The sequence below is a fragment of the Herpailurus yagouaroundi genome, unplaced genomic scaffold (genome assembly GCF_014898765.1).
Source record: "Herpailurus yagouaroundi ecotype Mexico unplaced genomic scaffold, PumYag 141, whole genome shotgun sequence".
Lineage (NCBI taxonomy): Eukaryota > Metazoa > Chordata > Mammalia > Carnivora > Felidae > Herpailurus > Herpailurus yagouaroundi.
Window position 1 is genome coordinate 17,139,843 of NW_024412396.1, and position 17,807 is coordinate 17,157,649.

A 17,807-nucleotide genomic window follows, 5' to 3' on the forward strand; every position below is an offset into this window, starting at 1 on the left:
CGCGCCGCGCCACAAGAGCAGATCCGTGAGCCGGCGTCTTCGAGGACCCAGGAAGTCTCAAACGGGCCCCTGCTCTGCGCTAGAAGCGGGGCCCCGCCACCCGCTTCTAATTGGGGAGGGAGGCAACCACCTAGAAGACTTTTCATTGGCCCCGAGCCACAGAGGCCGTCAGCTTCTCCCCCTTCCGGACGCTGAGTGGTTGAGGCCGAAAAACAACGCCTATAGTCATTGGCTGGGCCCTGCTGTCAGTCCTCTCGCGTCTCGCAGCGCGACACAGCCAGGCGCGGCCTGTAGAGCAGTCTGGAAGCCTGCTGCAGAGAGAAGATGGCGGTCGCGGTGAGAACTTTGCAGGAGCAGCTAGAAAAGGCCAAAGAGAGCCTAAAGAATGTGGATGAGAATATTCGCAAGCTCACTGGACGGGATCCGAATGACGTGAGGTAAGAGGTGGATGAGAAATGCCGGGTCCGAGAGATAGCTAGCAAGCTGGGGTGAATTGGGGGCGGGAAGGCCGGCCAGCCTTGAGAAGACTAGAACATCGAGGCCTGTTCCCGGGAAGGCGGGAGAACCCCGTCCTGGACGAGGTGAGGAGTCTCCCAGGTCCTCGACGTAGGTTTCGGGGCTCAGGTGCGCGAGGAAGGAAAGTGGGTCCTAGCCATGCCGGATGGCTTCCTGCCGTGTTGGAAGGCCTGGGCTGCCGATTCCCGCCCTCGGCCCTGCAGGCCGGGAACTGCAGCACAAAGCCCCTTCCCCATCCGGCGGCTTCCCGGCCTGGTGCTGGTCCACAGACCCTCCTGGGACGCGGGCCGCCGCCTCTCCCCCGCAGGCTTTTGCCCACGTGCAGCTTCCTTGGAGTTGGCGAAATTCGGGCCTGATCCAAGCTTATTAATGGGTAGTGGCAATGAGGTAAATATAATTCCTGTGATGCTGATTTTGTAAAAAACAAGGGAGTTAAAATAGTATTTCCTGTCTGGTTTCAAGCACGTGTATTTGAAACCGTGTTATTTGAACCTTTCTGGTCATTTTTCTCTATGATGTACCGCATCCGTGGAATGTGGGGTAACATTAAATAAGTCCACATGGTTTTCTTACTGGTTTGTAAATATCTTTTAGGCCTATCCAAGCCAGATTGCTGGCCCTTTCTGGTCCTGGTGGAGGTAGAGGACGTGGTAGTTTATTGCTGAGGTAAGATTTTCTTAGGACTTAATTTACATGCTAAGATTGTACAGACTTAATACTAAATTAAGTGTTGGTCTAAAGATTCGTGGTAGGATCAATGTTAGAAATGTCTGTGTTTTGTTTAAAGCTGTGATCAGCTGTAGTTTTCCGTGTACTTGTCTTGGAACTTCATTTATATGTAAAACTAGAGACTGAAGAATACATTAACTACCAGCTTTGTGTAAACTTGGTTTATTTTTGTGGTTTTTAAAATAGTGCTAAAAAGCATCTTGGAGTGAATGCTTGTTTGTGGTTGCTATAATTAGAAGGGTTTTTTTTAAAACTCAAATTGTCTTGCTAAAGGGAAATATCATTTATCTTAAATTTCAAGTGTTTTCTGTTGCACATTTTTAATTGCAGGCGTGGATTCTCAGATAGTGGAGGAGGACCCCCAGCCAAACAGAGAGACCTTGAAGGGGCAGTCACTAGGTACGTTGGAGGAAAGGTTCCGAAGACATTCTTGTATGCTCTTTTCTGAGGTAGCATGTAAGTTTAAGTATTTAATAAATACTGTTCAATTGTGTTAGAGTTGAGCAGTATACCACTTCCCTTGATTCTGTTCCCTTTACGTTTGATTGAACTAAGCCGATGTCCCTCAGAACTCAGTTCTTCACTAACAATAACAGACATTTTACCAAAATAAAGATCATGAGAAGAATAAGATTGAGAAAATAGTTTGTGCCACTTTTCTGCTTTGTACTATAAAAATTTAACCACTTGAGAAACACAGGATATCAATTTTTGGATTAAGCATTGGTGACACACTTTATCCTTTTACTACCAGAGGATAGAGTAGAATGGGATGGAGACTGATAAAATGAGACTTCTAGAAATAAGTCATAATAAAAGTAATCACTTGACCTTGGTATGCACTTAAATCAAATTTTAAAATTTGGTCTTTAAAATTCTTCTATGTTAGGCTGGGCGGGGAGCGTCGGACAAGAAGAGAATCACGCCAAGAAAGCGACCCAGAGGATGATGATGTTAAAAAGGTAACTGAGATCAAAAGAACTTTCTATACCATCTTAGTATGTTTTGGAGTGCCACCCTTGAATATGCTTGTTAAATTACTGAGATTTGTTTTCTCCTGCAGCCAGCTTTGCAGTCTTCAGTTGTAGCTACCTCCAAAGAACGCACACGTAGAGACCTTATCCAGGATCAAAATATGGATGAAAAGGGAAAGCAAAGGTATCTTTAGTTTTTTATGTGTGAGAAAATTGCTGTCAAATAATGCAATTTTAGGAAAATTTATCTTTAAAAATTGTTCAAGTGCCTGTAGTATGTTTCTTTTAGGAAATGGTGAGCTTAAAAGTGGAACCTACTGAAATTGAATTTTTCTTTCTGTTCTTTAGGAACCGACGAATATTTGGCTTGTTGATGGGCACTCTTCAGAAATTTAAACAAGAATCCACTGTTGCTACTGAAAGGGTATTTACAATTTTCCTTTGCTTCCTTTAAGTTATCAAAGTAATTTATTACATGTTTTGAAAAGAGTGGAAATGCTCTTGAGACTGAATTGTAAGCCTAAAATGAAGCTGAGAAAAAAACTTGTAAAATGTTCTGAATTTGTTATATTTTTAGCTGGTCTCTTTGAGGTCCTGTGAAGTAACAGAATGAACTTCTCTTTATAGAGCCAAGAGCCTTGGTCTGTGACTCAGGAGAATTGGGTTCTGATCCCAGCTCTACAACAGTCTTATTTTGTGGTCTTGGAGAAGACTTGTCATTCTTTAGGCCCCAAAGTGCTTTCTTTCAAACAAGGGAGTGGAACTCAATCAGCATTGTAGTTCACTAATTCCACATAGCACTCTGGAAGTAAAAGCCTAAACATTCCCTGCCTTCCACAGTTTGTTTAACTATGCAATCTTGGTAGAAGTTTTTGTTTTATTAAACCTACAAAACTGTGTCCTTGGTGTTGAACACCCAAGTTATTCTCAAGGGAGAACTGTGGTGGAAAGGGAGATAACAATTCAGTTATAGATTAATAAAGTTCTATTATAGCTTTTATATGTTAACTTCCCTAGAGAATATAAAAGGCTTCAAAGCATCCTGTTCGAAAATAGGATGTCACTTCTGTCTTATTCTTTGATTCAGGAGAAAGAATAACTAAAGATAACTTACAAAGACAGTGCTCTTCTTTTTTAGGTTAATTATGAAAGAACCTTATTTAAAAGTTATGTTAAATGGAACAGTTATTGATAGTATGGCTAATGTCCATGGTATTTCAATTTTTAAATGGAAAGGCTTCAGTCTGCCTTTCATGAAAGAGAAATTGGGATTAGCTTCAAATGCTAAGTACTAAGTTTGAATTAGCTGGTATCCTGAATTGCAAATATGAAACCTATACAGATAACTTAGTAAAATTGTAATGTTTCATATAATCACGATATGTAATAAGTTGTTAAAGATCATCCTTTATTTTCAGCAAAAGAGGCGCCAGGAAATTGAACAAAAACTTGAAGTGCAGGCAGAAGAAGAAAGAAAACAAGTTGAAAATGAGAGGAGAGAACTGTTTGAAGAGAGGCGTGCTAAACAGACAGAACTGCGGCTTTTAGAACAGAAGGTTGAGCTTGCGCAGCTGGTGAGTAGTAGTTCGGAATTGGAATTCTAAGATTGGTAATCCTTCATGTTTACAAAAACCTGACCTTTTACCTTTTTTTTAGCAAGAGGAATGGAATGAGCATAATGCCAAGATAATTAAATATATAAGAACTAAGACAAAGCCCCATTTGTTCTATATTCCTGGAAGAATGTGTCCAGCTACCCAAAAATTAATAGAAGAGTCACAGAGAAAAATGAATGGTAAGTGTACATGTAGAGATACAGTGAAATTTTCTTAATGAATAAGGTGACACACTCAACGTATACATGTTTCCTGTAATTGTGTATCAGTAGTTTTTTTTTTTTAAAGATTCTGTGAGATCGTAATGGGTTTGAAGCAGGAGTGTTTGATTTATGATGGAATTTAACCTGAAACTTACCATGTTTTAGGCAGTATTTACATAGATTTCTTAGGTGTCTGAATGAGAGGATTTCTTTTTAGCCAGATATAAATGCTAATGAAGCAAGACAAAAGTGAACATTGATGTAATCCATAGAGCACACATGGAAGGATAGACACTGCTGAGATGGTGATTAGATGATTAGTGTTTTTCTGGGATCAGAAAAATTAATGCATGATATGATAGCATAAAAATGATTGTATTTCAAATGCAATTTATTTCTCATCCAGCATGAAGTAAAATGGCAAAAAATTGTTTTGTTTTTCCATCAGTTGGATAATGTGGTGTAGTTGCCTACCGATAATAGGTTTTGGGGGGGATCTTTGCTTGTGTCATTTTATGTCAATTTGTAATTGCTTGCTATAATCAGTCTTGTGTCATTATCTCTTTACAAAAAGACATTTAGATAAAGCTTGATGACAATTTGTGACTAAGTGTCAAATTGTGAGTTTGAGGATTTTTAATTATTTATACATGTATGTTTTTACCCTTTAGCTTTATTTGAAGGTAGACGCATCGAATTTGCAGAACAAATAAATAAAATGGAGGCTAGGCCTAGAAGACAATCAATGAAGGAAAAAGAGCATCAGGTGGTGCGTAATGAAGAACAGAAGGCGGAACAAGAAGAGGGTAAGGTGGCTCAGCGAGAGGAAGAGTTGGAGGAGACAGGTAATCAGCACAATGATGTAGAAATAGAGGAAGCAGGAGAGGAAGAGGAAAAGGAAATAGGTATAGTACATAGTGATGCAGAGAAAGAACAGGAGGAGGAGGAACAAAAACAGGAAATGGAGGTCAAGATGGAGGAGGAAACTGAGATAAGGGAAAGTGAGAAGCAGCAGGATTGTCAACCTGACGAAGTTATGGATGTGCTAGAGATGGTTGAGAGTGTCAAAAATGTAATTACTGAGCAGGAGGTAATGGAAATCAATCAAGTTGAAAGTGTAGAACCTTCAGAAAATGAAACTAGCAAAGAACTGGAGCCAGAAATGGAATTTGAAGTTGAGCCAGATAAAGAATGTAAATCTCTTTCTCCCATGAAAGAGAATGCCTGTGCTCTAGAAATGGAAAATGAGCCTGAGGAGAAAGAAGAGAAAGAATCTGAGCCTCAGCCTGAGCCTGTAGCTCACCTCCAGCCCCTGCCTCAGCCCCAGCCCCAGCCTGAGCCTCAGCTTCAGCCTGAGCCCCAGCCCCAGCCCCAACCCCAACCCCAGCCCCAACCCCAGTCCCAGTCCCAGTCCCAGACCCAGACCCAGACCCAGACCCAGACCCAGACCCAGTCCCAGTCCCAGCCCCAGACCCAGACCCAGACCCAGCCCCAGTCCCAGACCCAGACCCAGACCCAGCCCCAGTCCCAAGCAGTACTCCAACCTCAGCCTCTTTCTCATCCTGAGACTTTGCCATTAGCTGTTTTACAGCCACCAATTCAGGTTGTACAGGAGCAAGGGCATTTACTACCTGAAAGGAAGGAGTTTCCTGTGGAATCTGTAAAACTCACTGAGGTGACGGTAGAGTCAGTCTTAACAGTTCATCCAGAGAGCAAGAGCAAAACCAAAACTAGGAGCAGAAGTAGAGGTCGAGCTAGAAATAAAACCAGCAAGAGTAGAAGTCGCAGCAGTAGCAGTAGTAGTTCCAGTAGCAGCTCAACCAGTAGCAGCAGTGGAAGCAGTTCCAGCAGTGGCAGCAGTAGCAGTCGAAGTAGTTCCAGTAGCAGCTCCAGCACCAGCGGCAGCAGCAGCAGAGACAGTAGCAGCAGCACTACTAGCAGTAGTGAGAGTAGAAGTCGGAGTAGGGGCCGGGGACATAATAGAGATAGAAAGCACAGAAGGAGCGTGGATCGGAAGCGAAGGGATACATCAGGACTAGAAAGAAGTCACAAATCTTCGAAAGGTGGTAGTAGTAGAGATACAAAAGGATCAAAGGATAAGAATTCTCGGTCCGACAGAAAGAGGTCTATATCAGAGAGTAGTCGATCAGGCAAAAGATCTTCAAGAAGTGAAAGAGACCGAAAATCAGACAGGAAAGACAAAAGGCGTTAATGGAAGAAGCCAGGCTTTCTTAGCCTATTCTTTGCAGCAGAAGATTTCTTGATGAGTAAAAGGATTACCTTCCCTTGTAAGGAGGATGCTGCCTTAAGAATTGCATGTTGTAAAAAATCTTTTTGGAAAATACAGACTGTTTGTTTACCAGACATTCTTGTACTTTTTGCATAATTTTGTAAGAGTTATTTATCAAAATTATGTGAGGTTCCAAAATATGTACAAATAATAATAATAAAAAAAGATTAACATCCCTTGTCATCTTTTTTAAATAATCCTATACTCTTCAGTAAGAATCTGTATATTTTAATAGGTAAATCTTTAAGTCTGTTCCCTTCTAATTCTGTACCATACTTTGCTTTTGTAGAAATAAATGTGCATTTCTTTCATTAGTTTTGGGATGTCCTCGTTGACACTTGTATAATAAATACCCTCTTGATATCATTTTCAGCTTTTATCACTAGATACTGAACGTGATTAGAATGTCTTTGAAGGTTTCTTCACTTTTACTTGCCTTAGATGATTATTTTGAGTTGTCAAAGTCAGATCTTTGCAGTTTTCAGGGGGAACATAGTTCTCAAAGTCATTTACTATTTTTTTCTAATCTCCCTTGTTGTTTTAATCTAAGCATTTCCCCGTTTCTCATATATAAATCATATATTTGGTAGATAACTTAAAACAGTATAATTTGGTTCGCATTTTCTTCATGATTATGGGAGCATCATTCTTTTGTCTCCATGGCTACTTGTGTGATATAGCATATACATCTATTGAAGAAAATAATCACTTTGTAGGGGAGGGAGGTAGAAAAATATACTCTAAACTTGGTTTTTGAGTTTGTGGTCTTGTCTTAACTTTTGTGTTGGCTCTAACTGAAACATGCCAATATGTGTTTTCAAGAGTTTTTGTTTAAGTATTGTATGAAAGTTTACAGAATGAAGGAAGTTCATCTACACTTGAATCTGTAAGCAAGATAACACACAAGTGTACCAAGTGATTAACTTTGTTGTTTTATCAATTTGTATGAATTTGGAGTATCTGTTGCCATTACTATACATGTGCAAATAAATGTGGCTTAGACTTGTGTGACTGCTTAAGACTAGTACTTGTATTAACTTTTTGATGCTTTTACACAAGAGAGCACTTTAATTGCAAATTTTGAGTTCATAACATCGACTAGTATTAGGCTTGACTGAATATTATTTCTTCCCTTGACAAGTAAATGGTGACAGTGAAAACGTCAATAAGTATTTCCAGCACTGTAAAAATATAAGAGGACATATTCAAGTACTCTAAAAAAAATCCCTTCTTGGAATAATTATTAAACAGTAAGTGAGTGGAACTTTTGAAACTGCGGAGCTAGCTACCTGCGTTCCTGGGCTAGTTTCCAGCGAGTAACTTCATCCGGGGGTTTTAATAATTTCTGGGATGTAGTATAAATTTTATCCTGTATAACATGATAAGGAAAAGGTTGGTAAAAATTTAAAAGGGATGACCGTAAATGTAACCTGGTTCTTAAAATCCTTATTAGATGAATCTAAAATAATTGTATGTATTAAGGTCCTTTGTAAAAATTAAGTTTTCACTCATTTTTACCTGGAAAACTTGAACACTTGTCATGATGCTTTTCAGGAATTAATTTTGGCTTTAAGCTCAGTTGTTGAAAGTGGTAATGGGGCTGTAATGCATGGAGAGAAAAAAAGATCTTTGGAATTTCAATTTTTAATTATCTTAAATTTTGATATATATATATATATATATATATATATACACACACACACACAATTTTAAATTCTCTTTTTTAACGCTTATTTTTGAGAGAGAGAGAAGGGGGAGGGACAGAGAGAGAGGGAGATCACAGAATCCAAAGCAGGTTCCAGGTGGTCAGCGTGGAGTCCCATGCGGGCTCAAACTCACAAACTGCAACATCAGAGTCAGATACTTAACTGACTAAGCCACCCAGGCACCCCAAGAATTCCATTTTAAATTTTATAACTAGTGATATGCACTTCTAAATTGGAAGATTTTTTTTTTTTTAATGTTTTATTTGTTTTTGAGAGAGAGAGGGAGACACAGAATCTGAAGCAGGCTCCAGGATCTGGGCTGTCAGCACAGAGCCCAATGTGGGGCTTGAACTTGTGAACCACGAGGTCATGACCTGAACCGAAGTCAGCCACTTAACTGACTGAGCCACCCAGGTACCCCTGGAAGACTTCATTTTTAAAACTGAAGGATTTTTTTTTTTTTTTTTGGGTGGTGGTGGTGGGGGGTGTCTTTGATTTTTTGATGTTTCCAATTAATGCTTTGTCCTTAGAAGTGAAATTATATGGAATTTATTTTCAGAGAACCATGTAATTGGTTCCTTACAAAGATACAAGAAGAATGTAAAAGTAATGACAGTTTCCTAGGGAAAAGAGATAATGGGGTCCTCCTGTTGGATGTTACAAATTCTTGTTAATGGAAAATTTAGAAGCAGAAGATGGATAGGGCTCAAGACTAAGGACTGAAATTAGTTTGGAGACATCAAAGGAGCTGTTTAGGAAACATCTTGATTAACTGAAATCCCAAGGTTTGCACATAGAAGATAGTTTGATCTTCAGTGAGTTGTATTTCCAAATAGGGCTCATTTATGCACTATTTCTAGAACTCCAGTAAATACACAAATACACTTTAGTAATTACGTTAAACAAATCCCACCAAAGTAATAAATTATAAATTGACATAAATTTGAAAGTAAAGCTACTAGTGATTATATGGTGAAGTAACACGAACCAGTGTTTGTCAGAACAAGTCATTAAAATGTTTTGGGGTTCAATTACTTAAAACGTTTTAAAAAATTTTTTTTATTGTTTATTTTTGAGAAAGAGCAAGCAAGGGAGGCAGAGAAAAAGGGAGACAGAATCCGAAGCAGACTCCAGGCTCTGAGCTGTCAGCACAGAGCCGGACACGGGGCTTGAACTCCAGCCGTGAGATCATGACCTGAGTCGAAGTTAGCTGCTTAACCAACTGAGCCACCCAGGTACCCTCCACCCCCCCCCCCCCCCCAAAAAAAGAAGAACTTTAAATCCTTGAGTAAAGTCTTAACCAGTTTTCCTTCTTGAGGTAATTCCATTAAAGCACTTAGCCTAGAAAACAAATTACATGGTTGGATATTCGTACTAATAAGTCAGTGAAGAAGACTGCAACTTGATAAAAAATAAACCTGAGAAATATGAAAATTTCTTAAATATTTTTATGTCCCCTAGCATTATCTTTTCCAAAAAATGATACTCAAATGCCTACAACTGCTTCCTATTGCCATTTGAGTACTCTGATTTTCTTAAAATCACTACTTGCCATCACTGTCCACTTGCTTTATTTTCATAACATTTACCATTATATCATATAGTTAACATTGAACTTCGGTTTATTTGCTTCTCACTTGAATGCACGCTTGAGAACAAGGTTTTTAAAATTATTTTTAACCCATTGCTCTATTTCAAATACTTAGGATGGGGCCTTGTGCATTATAGGCAATTTATTAAGTAAATTACGACAAGTCCTTAACATGGCTTCTGTGATTCATTCTGTCTTTCAAACTTTAGTTGCATCTCTTCCAGCACATAAAGTATGCTTGTTTCAAACAGTGAACCAAGATGCAGCTAGGAGCCATTATGGCTGGAGCAGGGTAACCAAGGAGAAAGGTTGTAAAGTATTTCAGAGAGGTAATGGGGGTAGGTGAGCAGCTGGTACAAAGCATTACAGGCCATTTTAAGTCTATAGGGATTTTTAGGTGAAGTGATAATAAAATTTATGTTAACAGAATTACTCTGGCTGCTATGCTTAGAAAAGATGAAATGGGGCCAAGAGCAGGAACAGAAACGAGACTATTGCAATAATTAGGCAAAATATAATGACTTAAACCAAGATGTTTAAGTTGTGAAAGTGGTCATCAGGTTTTGGGTAAAGATATTTCCCAGGGGATATGCTGGTGGACTGTGGTGGTTGTGAGAAGTCAGGATGAGTAAAGATTTTACCTGAACAACTAGAAATGAATTGCCATTAGCTGAGATGAGGACTAGAATGAACAGGTTTGGGGACAGTGGATATGAGTGGGTTAGGAGTGACCCAAACTCTGAACATGAATATCTCCATTATTCAGTTTCCTTTAATGTTTTTCCATAAAGGTCTTAGATATCATTTGGGAAATGTATTCCTAAGTAACTGACTCATACATGGATAAACAGATTGCTCTTTTATTGAGATTAGCAGACCCCATATACAACTTTATGAATTGTCAGAATGCTAACACCTATGTAATTGCTGAGGTGAAGAACTAGAATATTGCCAGGACCCAAGAATCCCTTCCAATGATTTCTCCCTCCCTTTCCTGCCCTACCATGACCACGTACTAAAACAAGGAAGCTCTAATCCATGGCAGCCTACTTCAAACTAAAACCTAAAACAGAGTAAATTCCTTGAGGTGCCTCAAGGTTAGGAAATTGAAAAACCTACAGACAGCCAATCACAAACAGCAACTTGGCTTTCACAGATAAGGCAATTGCTTCAGCTATAGCCAATCAAATAATTTCCTTGCTTTGCTTCCTGTCTGCTCTATAAGAGCCTTTCCCCTAGCTCTTGACAGGAGTTTAGTGCTGCCCAGATTCAAATCAATGTTTGCTCAAATTTCAAAATTTTACAGTGTGTTAGTTTATCTTCTATACAACGCTATCCTAACTTTATGGTAGTCACTTGCTATCCTTCATAGTTTTGAAAGTGATTCATGCATTCTCAACATTGGTTTATTTTTTCATCTCCTATTTTTTACTCTACATAAGTGAGATCATAATGTATTTTGTATTTTGACTTCTTTTGCCCACATGTTTCTGTGACTCATTTTTGTATGTCACTTAATATCTATCACCAATATATGGATATTGAGATTGTTTTCAATTTTAGGGTCTTACAAGTCTGCTATAGAACATTCATGTCTTGGTAAACATATGCATGGATATATGGTATATTTAAGAGTGTAATCACTAGGTCACAAGTTACATATTTTTTAATGTGGATTTTCTAGATGACTAATGGGGTTATGTTTTCCATTTTTTGAAAAAAACCTTTAGATATCCTCTTTGGGGACTGTCTCTTCTTGATTTTAAGAGTTCTGTATTTATTCTGGAAATAAGTCTATTGAATATATGCACTGCAAATATCTTCTACTTTGTAGCTTGGCTTTTCACTTTTTTAATGGTATTTTTTTTTATTAAGAAGATTTCTTGATTAGGGGCTCCTGGGTGGCTCGGTTAAGTGTCTTGACTCTTGATTTTGGCTCAGGTCATGATCTCTCTCAGTTTCATGATTTCGAGCCCCACATCCGGTTCTGTGCTGACAGCACTGAGCCTGCTTGGGATTGTCTCTCCTCTCTGTCCCTTCCCTGCTCATGCTCTCTGTCTCAAAATAAATATATAAAGTTAAAAAAAAAAATTTGTAGGGCACCTGGGTGGTTCAGTCAGTTAAGCATCTGACTTGATTTTGGCTCAGGTCTTGATCTCATGGTTCATGGGTTCGAGCCCTGCATTGGGCTTTGTGCTGTTGGCCCTGTCCACGTGGACTCGGAGGGATTCTCTCTGCCCCTCCCCCACTCTCTCAAACTTAAAAAAGATTTCTTGATTATAATATTAAGTTTATCCATATTTTTATGGTTAATTCCTTATGTGTCTTATTTAAAATTCCTCTCCTCTCGCAGTTGGTGGGTTAGAGCCCCGTGTCAGGCTTAGTGCTGACAGATCAGAGCCTGGAGCCTGCTTCAGATTCTGTGACTCCCTGTCTCTCTAGCCCTCTCGCACTCTCTCTCTCTCAAAAATAAATAAACATTTTAAAAAATTTAAAAATTTAAGTGCCTCTCCTCATTTCAAGGTCAAGAAAATAGTCTCATATTTTATCTTTAAGAAGCTGTGTTACCTTTTCTTATGTAACTTGATTATTTCCCTGGAATTGGTTTTTGTGTATGCTGTGATTTTGGGGTTATTTCTCATTTCTTTTTTCCAGGTGAATGTAAAATCGCCCAGTCTCAGTTACTGAAAAGTTTGTGCCTTCTACATTACTCTGCAGTACCAATTTTTGTATCTAGTATCCATATATTCATTCTCTTTCTAAGCTCTCTAATCTGTTCCATTGGTCTATTCTATGCTTGAGTTGATACCACTGTCTTGCATACCTTAGCTTCATATTAAGTCTTAATATCAGATAGAGCAGATTCTTCCACCTTGCTTTACTTGACTCTGCTGGTATTCTTGCCTATTGCTTTTTCATATAAATTTCAAAGTCACCCTTTGAATATCCACACACACAAAAAAATTGTTGGGATTTTGACTGAATTGCTTTGAATCTACAGATTAATTTGGGAATCGACCCCACTGAGTCTTCCACTCTATGAACATGACATTTTGTTAGGAATCAGGATAATGGTTATTGCCTGTTTTATGTTTTATATAAACAGATTCTTCTATATTTGTTCAACATTAGGTTTGTGAGGTTCATTAATTTTGCAGTTTGTAATTATCTTTTTTTGCTGTGCATTACTCCACTTTGTGCATATTCCACAATCTGTGTATCCATTCCATTCTTGATGGGCATCTGTGTGGTTTCCACACAGTTTGAAGCCAGTATGAACAGTGCTACTACCAACATACTTGTCCATGTGTTTTGATGAACATATGTAAACATTTCTCATGGTATATATAAGGCACCTGATTTTTAAGTTAAAAGGGAAAGTTCAGTGCCTGTGGCTTCTTCCTTTTCTGGTCCAACAATCCACAACATCAATTTTATCGTGCATAAAATGCTTACTTCTCTTAAGGGATATTTTTATGGATCTCATTTCTTTTCCTTTGATTCATTTCTCAGATACAGTATTTGAGTTGTTTGGTATTTGTCCCTGCAAAAACTCTTTCACCTTCTGCCTTTAAGTTGAAAGCAGTTTCCTTGGGCTCTCATAAATGCTTTTAAGATTTCTTGCTTTTTTTTTTTTTTTAACATTTATTTATTTTTGAGACAGCACAAGCAAGGGGAGGGGCAAGGAGAAAAGAAGACACAATCCGAAGCAGGTTCCCGGCTCTGAGCTGTCAGAGGGCCTGACGCAGGACTTGAACCCACAAACCGTGAGATCATGACCTGAGCCGAAGTCGGATGCTTAACCAGCTGAGCCACACAGGCGCCCCCATATTTTGTTTTTAATTAAATTTTTTCGTATGTCTTTTGAGCATATTAAGGTCCATCACTTAATGTTTTTTAATAAGGACACTTTTCTCAGCTTACCTGTCATAATAAAGAGTCAAATATACTTCCTAGGACATTTATAATTCAGGTTGTTTTACATTTAATTTTTAATTTATCATAAAATGATTCGTTAAATAAAAAGATATAGGAATCAACTTTTTCAAAAAAGTTGCTATTAATAATCCCAATATAATTATTGAATAGTTTTGTCTTTCTCCCTATATTGAAATGTAATCATAGAGCAAATTAACATATTTTCATTGGTCTATTTATAGACTCTATTCAATTGAGTGCTGTTGCACTAAGGTTGTGTTATGGTAGGTTTTAATATCTAGTGTGCTAAATTCTCCCCCAATTATGTGTTGTTTTTTTAACTAGGCAAAGAACTTCATTAACCTCTGTTTCAAAATTTATTCCCAGGCTTCTTCAGCTTAATTAGCTGTGAAGAATGAATTGTGACAAGCAAAAAACTGAAAAGAGCTGCTAGTGGCTAGGGGACTTGGGCTTAAAACTATCAGATCTAGATTTTATCAGGTTCATGAACAAAATTTTAAAAAGCAGTTATAAATAGTAGCAGATATAAATAGTAGCAGATGCTACTGTAAAGTAGCATCTCCCAGTAACTTCTTTGAGTTCTGTCTTCTTCAGAAGCCAACTTCCAATCACATTGTTGCATTCTTGGAAATGCATGAAAATTATCCACAAGATCTGGAACTTCATTATCAGTCTCTTCAGTAGCAAGTGATGCTTTTCCATCCCCAGAGAGTTTAGACAGAACTTCTGCCAGTCTCCTTACACTAGTCCCACTGTCTGTACCAAGCTGGGTTAAGATGCTGGGTAGGCTTTCTGTCAGAAGTTTTGCCTCAGCATGGCCTGTAATGGTGAAAGTACTGGCTGCCAGAGACACCTGAACTTTAGAGTTGTGATAATGCCTCACTGTTCCTTGATTTGTAAATATAGTCACCTCTTCAGTGTGAGAGATATTGTTGACTCCTAATATTCTTTCAGGAGAACTAAAGATTTTTTCTCTTCTGCTGTAGCTATTCTGTGAACCACCTTCTTTCTGCAAGCAGTTCCTTTTCCACCCGTGCGTACTTGTGCCTGCAGTGTGGCGAGTTTCTCCTGGCTGACGATAGTTCCTTTCTTCTTGTCGGGGTGGAAGTGGGGTTGTTCAGGGAGCTAGGGTTGTCACTCAAGGGGTTGCAGGCAGACCACCTGGGATTAGGGGCACACAGGTAGGGATGCCCCCAATTATACTTTTCCAAATGTTCCAAGACAATATGTACTTTAAATTTTTTTTTTTCAACGTTTATTTATTTTTGGGGGGACAGAGAGAGACAGAGCATGAACGGGGGAGGGGCAGAGAGAGAGGGAGACACAGAATCGGAAACAGGCTCCAGGCTCTGAGCCATCAGCCCAGAGCCCGACGCGGGGCTCGAACTCACAGACCGCGAGATCGTGACCTGGCTGAAGTCGGACGCTTAACCGACTGCGCCACCCAGGTGCCCCAATATGTACTTTAATGAAAACTTTAGAATCACTTTTCAAGTTTCCAAAAAACTAATTTTGACGTTGATTGTATTGAATTTATAACTTAGGAATAATCAACATCTTTAGAATATTGACTCTGACTAAACAAACTAGTGTTTCTCTCCATTTATTCTATCATATATGTTAGTAAAATTTTAGTTTTCTTCCTATAGGTTCTGCACATTTTTATTAAGTGTAGGCCTAGGGTTTGTGTGCATGTGTCATTTGCTATTTTGAATAGGAATTTTTCCTTGCATCATATATTCAGTTAGTTGTTTATAAATAGAAAATTTGGAGATATTTTTCCAGTCTGCAGGAAGCTGCTTTGTTTTCCTCTTGTTTATAGTGAAGACTTGTGTGACTATTTTCCTCTCTCCAGTGACTGACTGAATCATAGTTAAAGAAACCAAGTAAGGCACTTCACCAGAAAGACGAAAATTTCTTTTTTTTTAATTTATTTAATCTCTACACAATGTGGGGGTCAAATTCATGACCCTGAAATCAAGGGTCGCATGTTCTGCCTGAGCCAGCCAGGCACCACAAGAAAATTTCTTTTTGTTATAGGTTGGACCTATAACATGTTTAACTGATTTGAATGATAAGTCTTAATTCATTAATAGCTAATTTTTTCCCCTATGGCTATTACCAACAATGCTCTGTTGAACCTCCCTCTGGTATCAGGCTTTCTTAACAATTTGGTCCAATTCTGTACCCTTAAAAAAAGCCCTTTTTTTGTGAAATTGAGGGACAAAAAGGGTTGAAAAGACTTCGCTTACTACGTTCTGTTTTATAGTTTTGACTTTGGAACCATGTGAATGGTTCATATAAAAAACTTGAATCAACAACCTAACCTTACACCTTGCAGAGCTGGAAAAAGAACAGCAAATAAAACCCCAAACCAGCAGAAGACAGGAAATAATAAAGATTAGAGCAGAAATCAATGCTATTGACACCAAAAAACAGAACAGATCAATGAAACCAGTAGCTGGTTCTTTGAAAGAATTAACAAAATTGATAAACCCCTAGCCAGTTTGATCAAAAAGAAAAAGGAAAGGACCCAAATAAATAAAATCAAGAATGAAAGAGGAGAGATCACAACCAACACAGCAGAAATACAAACAATAGTACGAGAATATTGTGAGGAATTATATGCCAATAAAATGGACAATCTGGAAGATTTGACCTCAGCTGCAGCAGCTTCTTACTCAACACATCTCCAAAGGCAAGGGAAACAAAAGCAAAAATGAACTATCGGGACTTCATCAAAATAAAAAGCTTCGGGGCGCCTGGGTGGCGCAGTCGGTTAAGCGTCCGACTTCAGCCGGGTCACGATCTCGCGGTCCGTGAGTTCGAGCCCCGCGTCAGGCTCTGGGCTGATGGCTCAGAACCTGGAGCCTGTTTCCGATTCTGTGTCTCCCTCTCACTCTGCCCCCCGCCCGTTCATGCTCTGTCTCTCTCTGTCCCAAAAATAAATAAACGTTGAAAAAAAATTAAAAAAAATAAATAAATAAAAAATAAAAAGCTTCTGCACAGCGAAGGAAACAATCAGCAAAACTAAAAGGCAACCGACGGAATGGGAGAAGATATTTGCAAATGACACATCAGATAAAAGGTTAGTATCCAAAATCTATAACGAACTTATCAAACTCAACACCCCCAAAAAAACAATCCAGTGAAGACATGGAAAGAAGACATGGATAGACACTTCTCCAAAGAAGACATCCAGATGGCCAACCGACACATGAAAAAATGCTCAACATCACTCATCATCCAGGAAATACAAATCAAAACCACAATGAGATACCACCTCACACCTGTCAGAATGACTAACATGAACAACTCAGGCAACAGCAGATGTTGGTAAGGATGCAGAAAAAGAGAATCTCTTTTGCATTGTTGGTGGGAATGCAAGCTGGTGCAGCCACTCTGGAAAACAGTATGGAGGTTCCTCTAAAAATAGAACTACCCAACGACCCAGCAATTGCACTAGTAGGTATTTATCCAAGGGATACAAGTGTACTGTTTCTAAGGGGCACATGCACCCCAATGATATACAATGGAGTATTACTTGGCAACAAAAAGGATGAAATCTTGCCATTTGCAACTACGTGGATGGAACTAGAGGGTAGTATGCTAAGCAAAATTAGAAAGACAAATATCATATGACTTCACTCATATGAGGACTTTAAGACACAGAACAGATGAACATAAGGGAAGGGAAGCAAAAATAATATAAAAACAGGGAGGGGGGACAAAACATAAGAGACTCTTAAATATGGAGAACAAACAGAGGGTTGCTGGGGGGGTTGTGGGAGGGGGGATGGGCTAAATGGGTAAGGGGCACTAAGGAATCTACTCCTGAAATCATCATTGCACTAGATAGTAACTAACTTGGATGTAAATTAAAAAAAAAAAAAAACAAACAAACTTGAATCAAAAGGAAAAGAAAATCCCTAAAAATGTGAAACAAATAGATACAAGTGAACTTTGGAGTATATCATTGATGGTATAACCACACAGAAAAAAGTATTTGAAATGACTTTAAAACTCAATCATTTGATATACCTTCCTGGCAGGATATATCTTAAGTAAATAAAATAGTCAGTTGTAATTGGTAGTTCTATTGTTAGTGGTAATATTAGTATTGTCACTTTGAAACTACTTTGGGCACTATGTATATGTATATGTGTATATATATATATATATATACACACACACAAATGTATATATGTATATATGTGTATATATATGTATATATGTATATATA

The 17,807-nt window shown here is 38.5% G+C and overlaps 2 protein-coding genes across 2 annotated transcripts; one reads left to right on the plus strand and one right to left on the minus strand.

Moving 5' to 3' along the window:
• Positions 1–236: 236 nt before the first annotated feature.
• PNN (pinin, desmosome associated protein) lies at positions 237–7,347 on the plus strand. Its single transcript, XM_040476998.1, has 9 exons — positions 237–437; positions 1,111–1,182; positions 1,576–1,644; positions 2,135–2,207; positions 2,309–2,403; positions 2,568–2,643; positions 3,638–3,793; positions 3,876–4,014; positions 4,710–7,347. Exons 1-9 carry the CDS (start codon positions 325–327, stop codon positions 6,248–6,250), a joined length of 2,334 nt encoding a protein of 777 aa, XP_040332932.1. The 5' UTR covers positions 237–324; the 3' UTR covers positions 6,251–7,347.
• A 6,713-nt stretch (positions 7,348–14,060) lies between these two features.
• Positions 14,061–15,864, minus strand: LOC121031385 (transcription factor BTF3-like). Its single transcript, XM_040476477.1, is given in 3 exon segments — positions 14,061–14,507; positions 14,510–14,689; positions 15,817–15,864. Coding segments are annotated over 3 exon segments (675 nt in total).
• Positions 15,865–17,807: the final 1,943 nt, after the last annotated feature.